At 40.1% G+C, this 17567-nt stretch overlaps 1 protein-coding gene across 4 annotated transcripts in view; it reads right to left on the bottom strand.

Moving 5' to 3' along the window:
* Positions 1 to 13460, bottom strand: part of FGD4 (FYVE, RhoGEF and PH domain containing 4) — a 202755-nt gene extending 189295 nt beyond the window's left edge. For 3 of the 4 annotated variants that reach the window (XR_014024143.1, XM_081310697.1, XM_081310703.1), the window contains exon 1: positions 12740 to 13459. Coding sequence is in view for 2 of the 4 variants with exons in the window: in XM_081310697.1 (XP_081166823.1) it covers positions 12740 to 13016 (277 nt within the window). In the remaining 2 variants the exon portion in view is untranslated. Of the gene's footprint in view, positions 1 to 12739 lie in introns of all 4 variants that reach the window. The other variant, XR_014024142.1, reaches the window with a different exon arrangement.
* Positions 13461 to 17567: the final 4107 nt, after the last annotated feature.

The following is a 17567-nucleotide window of genomic DNA, read 5'->3' as shown; positions in this document are numbered from 1 at the left end:
AAGGTATTATGTCCAACTTAAAAAAAAAAAAAAAAGCAGTGATGCATGCAATTGCCAGTATAATTTTCCTTAAGTTTACAGAAACAACCCCCATCAACAATACCATAATGTACAGTACTGCATACCTGCAATTCTAGCTACTAGAGACTGAGGGAGGAGGATCTCAAGTTCAAAGCCTCCCTAGTCAGTTCACAGTCCTGCAACCAGTTCTTCCACTTTGTAGACCATCTTGACTGTGAACACTCTATGGGCAACATAGTAAGACCCTGTCTCAAAGTCAAAATTAAAAAGGGCTGGGGATGTAGCTCAGTAGCAAAGCACCCTGGGTTCAATTTCCAGCACTGTGCGGGATGGGAGAGCGGAAAAGACCATGAGCAGAGAAACCCTTAATGCTCCTTGTGCCAGCTCATCAGAGCTTTCATGACATTATGTGATGACAGCTGCCACCAAAGGTGAGGGGTGAGTGGCTGTCTCAATTTTCTACTCCTTTTTTCTGCCTCCCCAATGCCCATTCGGTAGCTGAAGCAAATCTCCCAGGTTAACAAAAGCATGCAAGTTGGTACCTCTGTTCCAAAACTTGGAAAAGGGCATTAGCTCTCGGTGAAAATGAGTTTATACTGGGCACCACGCTGACTTCAAAACAATGGCTGCCATCATTGGCAGTTTCCTCCTGACTTTCTACAGAACACTTCTCTTCCCTTCTTTTCACTGTTTTCAGAGGCAGTGGCCTGGGTTTACCACGTTCCACAAAGAACTACAGAGGGGCTTTAATTAACATCCCGGTCAGTTCCCAGTCCTGCAACCAGTTCTTCTAGCACTTGGGACAGCATCTCGGTGTGAATACTCTCACCCAATTCTTTATTACACTAAGATGTCAAAGGAGGTGGGGGCTGTACATAATTCTTTTAGAAAAATTAAAGTAATTTAACAACAGCAGAAGGACATTGATGTATTTCTTTTGGATACACAATTACATATCCATTCATTATTATAATTATTTCTCTAATGTGATAAATGGAAGAATGAAGTTTTACCTGTTTTTGCAGAATACCTAAAATTTCTTGAAAATAAATGCTATTTGCATATGTCAAAATTCAGTAGGCTACTAGGTGCTTGAGCAGTTAGGTGATATGCCCAAAAGTTTAGAGGCACAGCAAAAGTGAAGAAATACTTTTTTAAAAAATTGTTGTTTTAGTTATAGATGGACACAGTACCTTTATTTTGTCTATTTAGTTTTTTTTTAGCTGATGCTGGGGAACAAACCCAGTGCCTCAGGCATGCTAGGCAAGCGCTCTACCACTGAGCCACTACCCCAGCCCAAGAAGATACTTTATATAAATATATAAATATAAATACATACACACACATATACTATACATATACACAAATATGCACATATATTATACATGCATATGCAATTTTTTTTTTTTTTTTTTTTTTGGTACCAGGGATTGAAGCCAAGGGCACTAGACCACTAAGCCACATCCCCAGCTTCTGCTGAGGCTGGTTTTGAACTCAAGATCCTCCTGCCTCAGCCTCCCAAACTGCTCGGATTACAGGCATGCGCCACCTTACCTAGCTATAAACTTTTTAATGGGAAATAGAAAAGTACAGGGACAGCCACACACAGTGGCCCATGCCTATAATCCCAGTGACTGGGGAGGCTGAGGCAGGAGGATTGCATGACCAAGGTCAGCCTCAGCAAGTCAGCAATGTCCTAAGCAACTTAATGAGATCCTGCCTCAAAATAAGAAATAAAAAGGGCTGGGGATGTGGTTCAGTGGTTAAGTGTCCCTGGGTTCGGTCCCTAGTACCCTCTCCAAAAAAGAGAAAAGTACAGGAGTTAGGAGCATGGATTTAAATCTTGACTCCCCCATGGACTAGCCATGTGAACTTGGATAAATTATTTCAACTGTCTGAACTTCTAGTTCCTTTTCTGTTTTGTGGGGATAATGGTTCGAACTTGTGGCAATTAAGCAAGTTTATACAGGTAAAGCACTCAGAATGCATCTGCCTTAAAGTGCTCTGCAAGTGATAGCTGCTATTATTATGACTGTTAAGATTATAATTAAGAAGGCTATAGAAGTAGCAAGAGATATGGAAACAATATTCACATACAGTATGTTTTGGGTTTAGAGGAGGTGGGTAGGGTAATTGTTAGCCAGTTTCTCCATTATATAATCTGGGACCATGTTGAATAATCTATATTTTTCAGATGCAGTAAATATTATGCAAGTTTAAAGTGTGGGTCAATCTACATTTTCATACCACATGACTTTAAAAATACCATCAATTGCAAGAGGTATCCTAATTTCAGAAACTTAAAATGTGAAAAAATAACATTTTAGATTTGATGACATACATTAAAAGATGGGAAATAATATAGTGCTATTATAATCTCATCTTTTTCTATGAGAATTGTAAACTAACATTATTACTCTATATATGATTGTATGAGCAGTGTGACTCTGCACCATGTACAGCCAGAGGAATGAGAAGTCATGCTCCATTTGTGTACAGTGTGTCCAAAGGCATTCTGAGGTCACCTGCAACTAATTAGAACAAATTAAAAATAAAAAATTGGTACATATTAACACAGATGGGAATTTATTAAAAGGTTGCATGATAGCAATGTTACATTATAACATATTATGTCTAAATAATTCTGATTAAAATTAAAAACAAAAATGTACAGAAGATCAAAATAAAGAACTGTGGACTCAAATCCAGCTTCTGATCCTATCTCTGCTTGTTTAAGCACGCCCATTAGAAATGCATGCAACTTGCTGGTCAACAAGCAGAAGCAATATTAGGAGTCTTGATCTTAAAAGCCAAGTCCTAATAAAAAATTTTAAAAAAAAGAATTAAAATTAAAAAAAAAAAAGAAACAAAGAAAAAGGATATGAAAGGAAAGAAGACAGAACAGAAAGAATGGGAAACGAGAAGTAAAGCTGTAAGATAATGACACTGGGGAAAAAAAAAAAAACTCCTGAAAACATATCATGCATTGGCATTTTGTAGTCTTTCAGTGGAGAAGCAACCAGGCTCTTCATTTCTCAATATGCTCCTGAAGCCAAGACCTATCACAGCATCAGAAAGGATTCAGAGAAAATCAGGAAGGGAAAGTCAAGGAAAGCTGGGGGAGGGCGGAACTCAGCTCCTGACCTGGAGATAAGATATGCAAATCACAAAAGATCACTAGGGAATCTGTTTGGGAACAGAGACAGAGGTGGGTTGTGTTGAAATTCAAGTTTTAGGGGAGTTTCTTGACATAAAACTTGGGCTCAAGACAGTATAGAAGGAAAAGTTGAGAGAAATCCTCAGCAAAAGGCAGCCTGGCTGGGACTGAGGGGATGAGAGGGCTAAAGCAGAAGGGGAAGAAGAGAGGAAAAGACCCCTGACTGGAAAGACCTTGCACCTGGGGTGGAAACCTGCACAGTAGGTTCCAGATAGTGTATAAACAACCAATCACAATCAAGAGACAAACATTAAAGAGACACAAAAAGGCCACAAGGAACCCAGCCCATGAGGGCAGTGCTTGTGTTATTCCTAACAATACTGAAAAATAGTTATTATTTTAACATTTTCAAGTCCTTTAAAAATATGAATCTAACAACTCCACAGTGTAATACTGACATTTCCATTTCATAGATGAGAAACTGAGTCAAAAACAGCTTTCCAGTCACTGAGCTAATCAGCAACAGAGAAAAAATAGAGTCAGGGAGTCTAAGCCCTGCACCACACTCTAAGCTACTACAGAATATTTCTCTCTCCTTAAGTGCTAGGCCCTCACAATGCAGGTCTATAGTAGATGTTCAAATATTTGTTGAAGGGTTTCTTGCTTAGTGGGAGCAGAAAGAAACATCACAGGAGGCAAATTTTGTAGCGAAGGATACAGGGCTTTAAAAAGAACACAGAGATACGGATGAAATTAATGGGATCAGAGCTCTAAAATAAACTTGTAGGTTAAAAAAAAAATTCCAACCTGGTATAGGTTTCCAGATTGTGTCAGCAGGATGCTACTCCAATCAGATGCATAAGCCAGCAAACTCAGACTCATGGATGACCTTGACCTTGAAAGCTCAAGTCACAGGTTCAGTCTTCCTCAAGGTAGGATGCAGCACAGTACAAAGTGTGCCTTTCTCTTAACTGCAGCCACCTTCTTATTTCTCTTACAAACAATATTAGTTTTTTTTATTATTATGTTGCTCCTTCTAGGGTGGAAATTACTCAAGGTGTAGGCATTTGACTTATTCACGTTTGGATTCCCAATGCTATTTACTATATTGGTAAGTCATCAAAGAGCATTGACAGAGCATGTTTCAGGAAAAAGTTACATGGTAGTCAACTTTCTGCAGAAGAAATAAAGATCATTCTTCAGAAGGCTTTTCATAATCATTTTTAATTAAATTTGGCTATAAGTTAGTAACTTTCTATAGACTGCCCTGCCTTGCATTTGAAATTATAAGCAATGACCTCTTCGGTTTTCCTCAGAATATCTTATAATTTATGTGGTTCTTCTATATGCTGACTTTTCACCTTCTAAGCACATATTTTAAAAATACAAATAAACTTATTATAAAGTGATTAACACATTTTAAAGCTATTTTTAACCTACAGCCAAACACAAAATCCTGTCAGGAACTCCAGCCTTGCAGAGTAGGCTAGACATTTGTCTGCAGCAGCCCCACAGCAGCTCATGCAGTTCCCAGATCAGGGGCAGCTTCCTATTGTCTAGTAGCTCCCCAGTGTCTGCACGCATCACACTTGCTCAAGTTGACAGTTTAATTCCGGAGAATGGATATGCATGTTGAGGCAGTATGGCACCTGGGTTTTCACGGGATTCCTGCATAAGTAAAGCAATGATACAAAGTGGCCCACAGAACACAGAATGACTAATTCAAGACAATGTTCTGCAAAATAATACCAAATTCACTCCTGAAAACACACACACCCTACTCCTAATCAATGCACAACTAGTCCAGCTTTAATAGTCTAAAAAAAGTCTAAATATTTGTCTGAACTTTAAAAGGGCATTTCTATATCAAGCAGTTACCCTTAGTGAAGATTTAACCAGCAAACATGAAGGTGATCATTTTTTGATATAAACATCCCATTATAGGCATCAAGCCATGAAACATTTTCTGACCATGGTAAGGATATGATCCATATTTAGATTTAAGAAAAGTAATGTAGGATAACAACACTACTGTTGAGATATGTGAGCCTGAAAAACCAGCCTCTACCTCAGAGCAAAGCCTGTCCAAGGAAGGGACATGACCTTTGTCCTTGGAAAGACCCACAGAGCACTCCTAGGCACATACCCACCCTGCTAAGTTGTTTATCTACAAATAACAGGAGAGACCTGCTGCACCAGGTGTCCCTGACTCAGTCAGGCTAGGTGGAGATCCATAGCAACCCCCTAGCAGCCACCAATCAGCATGAGACAAGGAAATACCTGGGATGCCAGATGACCCTCCCAGTAGTTTATGGTGTTGGGAAACCATGTAGTTCAGCATGAACACCCCTCTTGGCTTAAACCAATCAGTTCAAATGGATCCCCTCTTGTAGTAACCAATCACCCCTACCCAACTTGTTCCCGCCAGTGAATGTGCTAATCATGTTTTAGAGTTGTTGTTTGATTTTCCCGCAGTGTGTGATGATTTGCTAAGAGATGCATGATGTATGTGAAGTCCCTGCCTTCCCCAAAGAGTGTATAAAACTGCTGCAAACCCTGAGCTAGGGGCCGCTCAGCGTCACCAGTTGCTGTGTGCACAGAGGACTGAGCTAGTTCGCAATAAATGCCTTTTTGCTGCTTACATCGATCTTGGTCTCTAGTGGTCTTTTGGGGGCCCTGAATTCGAGCATAACAGGCCAGAAATAAGGCAAAATCTGACATGGTGAAATAACAGAAATAATGATAAGAAACAGTGGCCAACTGGGTGACAAGTAGATAACAGATTCCAGCAAATTTAAAACCAAAATTGAAGCCAAACAAAATCAAAACAGCAAGGTTGGTGAAATCAGCAGAAAGGGCTGAACTGCAGCAATAAAAGGAGTTTTGGGGCTGGGATTGTGGCTCAGAGATAGAGCCTTGCTCGCCTAGCATGCATGAGGCACTGGGGTTGATCCTCAGCACCACATAAAAATAAAAAAAAAAAATAAAGGTATTGTGTCCACCTACAAGTAAAAAATAAATATTAAGAAATTTAGGGGCTGGGGTTGTGGCTCAGTGATAGAGCGCTTGCCTAACATGTGAGGCCCTGGGTTCGATCCTTAGCACCACATATAAATAAACAAAGTTAAAAATCCATTGGCAACTAAAAAAATTAAAAAAAAAAAAAAGAAAGAAAGAAATTTTTTAAAAAAAGAAATGCTCTTGGGAAATTAACATTCCTTAAGCAGATCCTTGAAAATGCAAAGAAGATATAGATAAGGTAAATAATTATGCCTTTTGAAGAGACCACTAAGGACCAGGGAAGGAGGGAAATAAAGGAAAGAGGAAAAAGGAGGGATGATGGAGGGGAAAAAGGAGAGGAAGAGGAGATGGGGGTTGGGGAGAGAAAATTAAGAATTGGTGGAAAGAAATTTGGGAATTCACTGACTTTACAGTTGCTAATCCAGTGTTAGGAACAAAGACCAGACTACAGAAGAAAAGGAAGAATGAGGAGGACACCCAGAGGGGATAAAGAAATCAATGTAGGTGGGAAGAAGCTCCCGATGGAGCCTGAGGAACAGTCACTGGGCAGAAGCTCAGGAGAAAATCAAGGTTTAAAGTCTAGGAAAAACTCCTGGGGGAGGAAGGAGTAAAAGAAGCCTGTGAGAGAGAAAGTAAAAGATGTACATCAAGATTTCATTATAAATCTTTAGGTAAACTGCTTGTGTAGAACAACGTTTTGCAGCTATTCCAATAACATTCAAGATAGGTTCATTTTAAAAATACACACCTCTTGTAACCAATGTGATTCTGCAATCTGTATATGGGGTAAAAATGGGAGCTCATAATCCACTTGAAATCAAATGTATGAAATATGATATGTCAAAAGCTTTGTAATGTTTTGAATAAAAAAATAATAAAAATAAAAATACACACCTCTTAATGTTACAAAGAAGAGCCCCAACATACGTGAACACATATCACCAATTGTTAGTGCTTTCTTTCAGCTTGGCCATTTGAAGCCCTGGGAAACCTTAAGAACTGGTGTTACAAACAGGCACTGAAGCCAGAGATGAGTTCAGGTCCTGTCGCTGAAACTTACTAGCTGTAGGGCATCAAATTAAGACTTCTTGAAATTGTTTTTTCTTCTTTAAAATGGTAGTAATGCCACCTATGCTGCAGGGCTGGCCTAAGAAGAATTGGAAGTAGCACATAAAGTCCTGATTCAGACCCACAATTCAATAAACAGGACTTATTCTCATTGCTCTGACTCCAAAATATCCAACCCTTTTCTTCCAACAATGGTGAAATTAGTTCACTAAAAGTGCTCAGGACATTGGAGTATGTATTGAAAATTTGAATATTCCAGCCATGGTGAGAAGTAGAAAAGGAGTCGGATGCGGGGGTGACCGCCTGTAATCCTAGTGGCTGGGGAGGCTGAAGCAGTAGGATCATGAGTTCAAAGCCAGCCTCAGTAAAAGTGAGGTGCTAAGCAACTCAGTGAAAACCTGTCTCTAAATAAAATACAAAATAGGGCTGAGGATGTGGTTCAGTGGTCAAATGTCCAGTTCAGTGGTTGAATGTCCCCGAGTTCAATCTCTGGTACTCCCGCCACCCCACCAAAAACAAAGAACTAGAAAAGGAACTGTACTTGCATACAAACCTGTGAAGTCCATAACATGCAAATTCCCTCACCACAAAACACCCCAATGCTGAATGGATTACAACACATACAGTTTTAAATGCATTTTAAATATTACAGAGCCCATAAGAAAATAAAGACAACGCTGAAGGACAAGAAAAAAAAAACTATAAACTTAAATCTATAACTCATCAAACCATGCTACCCTGGGAGTAATGTCATTTCCAGGAATCCTAAAATCCAGGGAAGGAAGCTCCACTTCCGAAAAGGGTGGCCTGGGGAAAATCCACCTTCTACAAAAGCAAACTGATGAGAAAATTTATAGACCTATACTAAGCTTAGGCAGAAAAATAATGATAGCAACAATTTCCCCAGAGCAAGCCTGAGTTGAAATTTATACTACCTTGAAATTAGGGAAATGTCTGGAGAATATATTAAAGCTGTCCAGGACCGAGCAGGAACAAATAAATGTCTTCTTATAGAAAACATCCCCATAAAATTAAGGAGTAATGAAAGAAATAAACAGCCTTGTATTAGAGTCAGCAGAAGCAACACTGAATAGATAAGACTCTCCTCCAAGGGCTTTAGATATTCAACTATGGAAAAGAAAAAAGGAGAAGGCCTAGAAAAAGCTGGACGAAAGAAATCCAAGCATATCATCATTATAAATGGATTAGAGTCACCCATTAATTTATATTAGCATATTTAATAAATTTTAAATCCCACCTTGTGTATTTTTTCAATGTATAAATTTTCACAATGAAAAAGACTATTTTGAGAGAGGATAACCAAAAACACTTCTGAATCTTTAAGCTTCAATATACAGGGCTACAATATACTTTAATATACAGTCACAACATTCCCCTTTCCAACTCTAACAACCACTGGAGTCCAGGACCTTCTTTACTCTCAAAGCCCTTCTCACAATTTGCTGGGAAGAGCTGCCTGGGAGACCAGACACACAGGTGTGAATCCTGGCAAACCAATTACCAGTTAATGATTCCAAGTAGTAACTCTCTGTACCTCAATTAATTCAGTTATAAAGTGGTCATAATACTACTTACCAGGATTGTAAAATGGATATAGTGTATATTTGTGTGTACCACACAGTTCTTAATATAGAAAATACATTCAATAAATAGTAGCTATTATGAATGTTATAGTTAGATAGGTGGGGTCTTAGGGAGAAAGAGATCCTTACTAGATGGAGATGTGGATCTATAAGCTTGACCAGCCATGCTTGTCTCCTTAGTGAGATGAATAAAATCTCCAGTGTATGCTTGTACTAGATCAACTGGAACAAAAACATAATCAATTTGAATGTCACTAGATTCACAAAGACCTATACAATGGTCTTTGATTTATAGCTAGCTGCTTAACCAAGAAGAAATATTCTAAACCCCAAATATCAAATGATTGACATGGGTTTGATTTTTTTCACAAAAGCTTACCTGAGAATCTGCACTTTTCTTCCCAACCCTGAGAGCTTCACTTCTCTGAGTGTCTGCACCCTGCCTTTGGGGTGTGTAACTGCCTTTGCTGTCCTTTAATGAAACTTTGCTCGTGCCTTACTTTTCACACGTCTTGAAATTCTTTTCAGCAGTTAAGTCAAGAACCCATCCAACCTGGCCCAGATATGTTGAAGTCCCACTGTCCCTTTGGAGGGAACTCTTCAAAACCTGTCTGGTGACAATATGAGGAGAACATTAATTCATTAACTTGACAAGTATCACAGAATGTCTCCCACATATTGGTCCCAGTGCCAGATTTTTAGCAACACAGAGATGATAAATGACTCTGGTTTTTTTTTTTGTTTGTTTTTTTTTTTTTTTGGTACTGGGGATTAAACTCAGGGGCACTCGACCACTGAGCCATATCCCCCACCCTATTTTTGTATTTTATTTAGAGACAGGGTCTCACTGAGTTGCTTGGTGCCTCTCTGTTGCTGAAGGAGGCTCTGAACTTGCAATCCTCCTACCTCAACCTTCAGAGTCACTGGGATTACAGGTGCGCACCACTGCACTCTGCTAAATAACTCCTTTTTATGACATTATCTAGGGAGTTTATTTTGTGCCAGACATCTACCTATTGAGATTATTCTCAATCCTCCTGTGGTATCCTAAACGAGTATTGTTCCCTCCATTGTCTAGGTGAAGAAACTCAGAAATTGAGAGACTTGGTTCAATTCCCAGTAAGTGATGGAAAAGGGACTAGTATTTGGGTGCTGTATCACCCAAAGCCCATGTCACCTCTCTGCTTCACTCAGATGAGGAGCTTCAATTTCAGGCATATACAAAGGATAATGTTAGTAGACTTTATTTTCATTATTTTTGGCCAAAAACCAGATAACTCTAAAAATAGTGGGTTTCATAACCAGAGAATACAGCACTGTTGAACTAAATTCTCTGCCAAGTTCTTGACCTCTCAGTTTTTGTTCCTTCTTTAAGAGGGAAAGTAACGTTTCAACTGAGTAATGTTCACTTTAAAGTATCTAAATTGTATTTTTCACACACAAATATTTTTCTGGATGCTAAAGAATGACCTGGCATTTCTCAGAATTTTTTATTTATTTTTTGATGGGAGGATGTACTTATATAATGATGGATGGTCCAATGAGATTTAATAGGGAAGCAGACTTGATTTAAAAAGGGAAGCACTTTCCGAAATGTTTTTACCCTTCCCAAATTGAACAGGGTGTGGTCACCCAGTGGTTTGTAAAATGTATATATGTGTATGTTTGTATGTACCACACAGTTCTTAATATAGAAAATACACTCAATAAATAGTAGCTATTATGAATGTTATAGTTAGTAAGGTGGGGTCTCAGGGAGAGAGATCCTTACTAGATGGAGATGTGGATCTATAAGCTTGACCAGCCATGCTTGTCTCCTTAGTGAGATGAATAATATCTCCAGTGTATGCCTGTACTGGATCAACTGGAACAAAAATATAATCAATTTGAATGTCACTAGATTATGACATTAAGGTACTATATATCCTGATCTGGGGTTGTGGCTCAGTGGTAGAGTGCTTGCCATGTGTGTGAGGCACTGGGTTCTATCCTCAGCACCACATTAAAAAAAAAAAAATATATATATATATATATATATATATATATATATATATGTATAAAATAAAGATTGATAGGTCAATAGATACTATATCCTTCTACAGATGCTACGAATTATATTATAGGAAGGGGAACAGTTGTACCTATTAAGAGACAATCATTATTTCTCAAGACTGAAAATAATTCCAAGATTTTACTTTCAGGGAGTGAACAATATTGAGTCAATGTAACAAATCTTGAAAGGTTATGGCTAGGTTCTCTATTTCTTTTAAAAGTACTCTGGATTCCCTTTGAATTAAAAAAAAAAAAAAAATCGCCAGGGGTTGGAGGGGATGTGACTCAGTGGCAGAGCACTTGCCTAGCATTCAGGAGACCCTTGGGTTCATTCCCCAATACTGTAAAAATAAATAAATAATAAATAAATAAAAAAGGAATCTTTTATAAGCACAGCTGCCTAAACAATGTTGTACAGACTGCAACAACACCATTCACCCTTAGTTATAACAAGATTTTGTTGGCCTCTTCAGTTCAAAATTAAGTCAGGTGGTCTTAGTAAAATGTTAACAACTGGGAACCAATTATCCTCAAATTAAAAAGAACTGATTAACAAATTGTGTGGGTTAAATAACTTGAAAAATATATAAATAAGTACCTTTAAAAAGCAAAGCATTTTCACTTGATAAGAAAGAAAACACTCTTCCACTCATTTTTTAGAGTGAATCACACCTGAAACTGGAAGAGAACTCAGAAATTACCTCACCAGTTTCCTATTTTTGCAGGAACTAAATGGAGACTGAAATCACTGTAATTCAACTTGTTTATATATTTTCTTACATCACCATCTTTGTTGTTACCTAATGTGGTTTTATACATTTTGAATTCATCACTCATCATCTTTTTCTGCTGTATACTGATCACAATTTCAGGACAAGAACTAAAAGGGAACATTTTAAATCTCCAATATGAAATCATATGCAAATCAACAAAATAATTTTATTTAATATCAGAAAATGTGTGAAAGTAATTTATTTGTATTTTTGCTGGTTGAATAAGGGTTTTGTTTCACAAGCTGGTCTACATTCCATACTTCTCTGGTTATCACATAAACTGGTGATAAGAAATTTTAAGTTTTGCAAATGGGGTGGGGGAATTCTTAATGTGTTCTAGTTTCAAGCTTCCCTGGGGAGAATTGAACGCATTTACAAAACAGAGGAGGTAATGTGGCCTTAAATAGATTATCCTGAGAATTTCTCCAGGAATTGATACGAATTTCAAAATCAAAAGGCTGCATTGCTGAGCCCTAAATTTATCAACATGAAAACAGCAAAATTCCGTTTCCTGGTATTAGGCATGTTTCCTTAATAACAGACTTGCCGCTTTCCCTTCAGGGTGGAAGTTAAGCGTCCTCTGAAAAGCGAAAACCAGGGCACTAAGGATAGGCAGCCCGGGTCACACCCAACAGCGAGGCTGCTGGACCAGGATGAACATCAGCCTCCGCATTCACAGTAGTAGGTCTGCCAAGAGCAGGAAATTAGCGAAAAGATTAGACTTATGGACTTCAGGATCAGAAAACAAGATTTGCTGATACCTAACAAAACTTTCTTTAGAAAGAGTTACACCTTTACTTCCGGAATTCTTTGAGAAGTGACCGACAGAGCAACCTCAGAGCTAGGTGGATTTCTGCCCAAGGTCTTTCGGGGGAAGGGACAAAATAAGTAAAGGGGTGTGTGGCCGCGAGCAGTGGTCTAGTACTAGAGGTTTCCTTTTGCAGCTGGAGGAAAGGGTACACCTGCAGGGCACTGGGCGCGCCCCTCACCTGCAAACGCGTGCCCTTCCAACCCTTCCCTTCCCCCGGCGCACAGGCGCTTACCTGTGGCATTGGCGGATGCGTGGCGCCTGAAGATGCCCATCTGAGCCGGTCCCAAGTGCGACGGAGGCCTAGTCCAGGGCCGGGGGGTCCCGGGCGGCAGGTAGGAGAAGTTGGACTTTCTTCGGATCGCCACCCGCCTGAAGTTGTAGCCGCCGTCCACGCTCATGGTGAGGGGCTCGTTGGCGGCTCCGCCCTCTTTCCTACCCGGTTCCAGCTGCAGGAGCCCACTCTGGCGGCTTCTCGCGGACGATCGGACTCCAGGGGGCGTCGCCTGCATGGCCAGGTTCGGAGCGGTTCCCGAGGGATCCGCTCAGCAAGTGCCTGGCGGTCTCTTCCTGGGACGCTCCGGGCCTCGCGGGGAGTTTGGCTCTGACTGCTTCTGCGGCAGCCTCACCGCCTCGCTCTCTACGGCTCTCGCAATCACCTGATGCTCCTACCGCAGCTGCCCGGCCGAGGCTGCCTCCACCCCCTTCTCTCGGGAGCCTATCGCCCGCAGGTCCCCCAGGGAGACTATCCCGGAGGCGGGGAGTCCAGGCTGTTTGCGCCGCGGCGGCCGCCTCCTCCGGCCGGGGAAGCAGCCAAGGACGCACTGTGCTGAGCGCAGCGCCCAGGGCGCGGCCCGGGAGCCGGCTGGTTGTGGCCGCCCCGCCCCGCCGCGGACTCGACCATTGGCCCCCGGAGCCGCGCGGGCGCACACCTGATGCCGCACACCTGGCGTGCTGGGAAGGTCGCTGCGCTCACCTGCGCACACCGCACTAGGTTGGGAAGAAAATAAGTCCAGCCACTCTTGAACTCTGTTCAGGGTGCCTGCCATTCTCACAAACCCACGCTGAGGGTCTCATACGTTTTTCAAGATGTTGTGCAGAGCTCTTGATACTCATTTTGAGTATTTCAGACAAGGAAACCAAAGTGTGGAGCCTACCGTGGATCACCGAGCATTAAGAACCCAGAATCCCTGAGCGTCTGCATCACAATCTGCCACGCGCAGTGGGCCCCAGAAGGGAGAAAGGAAGAGAAGAGGTGGAGCTAACAATGCATAGGTTTCCAGAAAAGTAGACCCTCGTCATCATGATCATTTTCAGGACTTCTTTAGTAGTGCACTTTAGAATTCTTTTAAAACTGTCAATTTTTAACACAAACTATAGACAAAGAAAACGAATTTTTAACGGGTGCAGTGGCGCGAGCCTGTAGTACCAGCTACTGGGGAGGTTGAGGCAGGAGGATCGCTTGAGCCCAAAAGTGGAGTCCATCTAACCAGTTTCTAAAAATAATAAACAAACAAATAAATCACTGCTGTTTCTGATAACCAAGAGGCCTTGTTTCCAAACCACAGAGAGAGAAGGGGAAGATCCCCAGCTCAAGCGGATTTCCCCAGTCATTCCCTCCATCTTGGAGGTCACCCCATGTGGCATGATCTTTCAACCAGCTCCCTGAAATGTAGCTCATATCCCAACACTCCTCAAGAAACCTTTGTGGAATTCAATTGAACTCTCTCAGTCTCCTGGGCTGCTACTCAGAAAACATACAAACTAACCCTTAAAAGAAGAAACTACTCCTCTCTTGTTTTGTGTGGTACCAGAGATTGAACCCAGGGACTCTGCATGCAGAGCAAGCACTCTACCACAGAGCTATGTCCCCAGCCCCTATTCCCCTAATTCTTTAATGTATCTATTTTAGATCTTGTTAAAGGAACTTTTTGCTCCTTTAGGAGTTATTGTCCCTTTATCACTGTGTTACACCTAGTCATTATTTCTCTTTCTATTTAAATGCAGAGTTGCCTACTGTGCCAAAATATTGAATATCAGCTTGGATATATAGTATTAATATTTTATTTGTTAATACAGCTAATAAGAAGTTTGCTGTTTATTCATCAACACATATTGAACAAGAAATGTATTGGGCCCCAGAATACAGTGCTGAATACCATAGAAGAGTACTTAAACTTCATGTTTCTGTGGCTGGGACAATGCCCAATGCTGACCAAACTGTCTATCTTGGGCAAACAAGGAGAGTGCACTTAAACTTTTCAAGAGAAAAATTATGAATGATTTAATTAAGAAAAATCTAACTTTTGCAGCAGATTTGCTCTTATTTTAATCTTACTCCAGAGTTGGGGGTGTACCTCAGTAGTAGATCACTTGCTTAATACACAAAATGCACTAGTTCTATCCCCTACACCACAAAAAGAATGATAAAATTTCTCTCACTTGGATAATAAATTGTGTTATTTCCTCAGTAAAATGAGTTATAAACTTATTAGTTATTAACTTTGATGCTGTCACAAGGTAGGAGTTTATATAAATGTCATTAAAGTAATAAAGGTCACTAAAGGGTATGAGTCATGCTGACTTTGTGTAGTAGCATTAGGAGGTTGACATAAGTTAATTTCATAAGGACCTAATTGAAGAAGATGATACAAATATATAACAGAATAATATAATAATTAGTAAACAGTATAATTTGTGTATGTGTGTGTGGTACTGGGGATTGAACTCCACGGTCTTCTATCATTGAGCTATAACCCCAGCCCTTTTTATTCTGAGACAGGTTCTTATTAAATTGTCCATGTTGGCCTTGAACTTGGGATCCTCCTTCCTCAGTCTGTTGAATAGCTGAGATTACAGGTATTTGCTTCCATGGAGCCTGGCTAGCAGTAATGATGCTTTGAGGTGGTACAAATTAAGATTTCAATAAAACTTTATGTGTGTGTATAGTATATACTTTATATATGATTAAGTAATTTCTAACATGTTAATTTTATTTCTGTCTATATTTGAATACACACACACACACACACATACACACACACCTCTTAGAAGTTTTACACAAATTTGATGTGCTACTGAAACTGCCCTAGTACAAGTTTGGCCTTGTACCTCCTAAAAAGGAAATAATCAGACAATATCTTTTATTCATTTGGAAACTGGAATGGAAGCACTTGCTTTGTAAAATGTGTAGTCCCTGGCATCATGGTGCTTATAGCTCATGAGATTAGGAGAGAGGCACCCAACCTGAACTTGTTCTATCAATAGACCATTCCTAAAGGAAGTCAACATTAAAGGGAAACCCAAAGGATAAGGAGTCAGCCTGGTCTAGGGGGGATGGGGGTATAGAGTCACCCTAGTGGAAGGAAGACAGGATAGGCAAGCAGATAGAAAAAGAGAAGTGAAGCTGGAGAGAAACTAGGGTTAGATCATTAAGGACTGTGGAAGTCATAGTAACAAGGGAATAATTTTTAAGAGTTTTAAGCAAGAAGAGATGACAGGTTTGCATATTAACAATCATGTCAGAATGTCCATATCCCTTATTTTTAAGGGAATCACACCAAAAATAGTGCTTACTCCTGGATTTTTTTGGTGGGGGGGGTACTAGGGATTGAACTCAGTGGCATTCTACCACTGAGCCACACACCCAGCCCGATTTTGTATTTTATTTAGAGACAGGGTCTCACTGAATTGTTTAGTGCCTTGCTTTTTGCTGAGGCTGGCTTTGAACTCATGATCCTCCTGTCTCAGTCTCCTGAGTTGCTGGGATTACAGGTGTGCGCCACCGTGCCCGGCAATCCTGGATTTTTTTTTTCCTTTTTTTTTTTTTTTGCACAAGGCCTTGTGCATGCTAGGCAAGCACTTCACCACAGAGCTACACCCAAGTCCCAATCTTGGATAGTTTCATCTCAGAGGATTCATACCTCCATGAATAAGTGAATAAATGAAACGCTGGGGAAATTTACTTAGATTATACATGAACAGAGGATTTTAGGAAACTTTCTTTACCTTTGTAGACTATATCTCAGACCTTGATGCTACCTACATCATATTTTTTAGTTTAGTTTTTATTGCGGTAATGTTATGATAGTCTGTTTTGTTAAGTATCTCCTGTATAAACACTGCTGAACTACCACACCAATGCCAAGTAGCCAGGATAATTAGGGCACAGAGAGATGGGATGCAATCCTGCGTTCCCACTCCTCTCTTTCTTGACCAGGAAACACAAAGCTAAGTCACTGAATATTTAAGCTTTCTGCATGTTATTGAGTACTCTGGTTATTTAATTAGCAGTACATATTGATTTACTAAGACCTCCACCAGCACATGCTTTCTTTCAGTGGGCTATTTCTGTGCTAAAAAACTAACCTGTGAATGAACAGGTCCAGAACATAAAGGTAAGTTTGTTCATTCCAGGGACTGCACTTTTTGATTCTCTGAATTCTCAAGCCACACTCTATTCCATTAGCTGTAAGATGCCATAATTGGAAGAGGCACTAAGGAGGAACAGGACTGGAAACCATGATGAAATGTTTTCATGGTTCTTCAGTGACTCTTGGTACTAGAAAATATCTTTGATGTGTTTGTTTTGTTTTGTGTGGGGGTTTTGGTTGGGAGGGATATGAATGTAGGTCCTGAGCTACTATAGCCAACTTGTGATTAGGGGGGAGACTCTAAAGATGGCAGAGTAGGACAATGACCATACTGTTAAAAATTAGTTCATTTAAATTTTAAGAAAAGGACTTAAAATCTTGAAATTACAAAGCCTAGTACTTAATGTCTTATTACTGCTTAGTAAGGTTCCTTTTAGAATGTATACATGTTCCTTCTTGCTTTTTAATGAGATGATTTAGATAGCCGGTCAAGTTATGATCTGTGGGCCAACTCAAGCCCACCATTTTTTATTTTTGTAGAGCTTATAAACTAAGCATGACTTTTAATTTTCTAAATAATAAATTTTTAAAATATACTTTTTTTTCCTCTTTTGATGTTGGGTATTGAACCCAGAGCCTCATTTTTGCTAACTAAGCCTATTCTCCATCTCTGAGCTATACCCCAGATCC

This window comes from Spermophilus citellus (assembly GCF_964194105.1).
Source record: "Spermophilus citellus genome assembly, chromosome: 10".
Taxonomy (NCBI): domain Eukaryota; kingdom Metazoa; phylum Chordata; class Mammalia; order Rodentia; family Sciuridae; genus Spermophilus; species Spermophilus citellus.
Note: the sequence above shows the minus strand (reverse complement) of the source record. Positions and strands in the feature narration are given on the sequence as shown.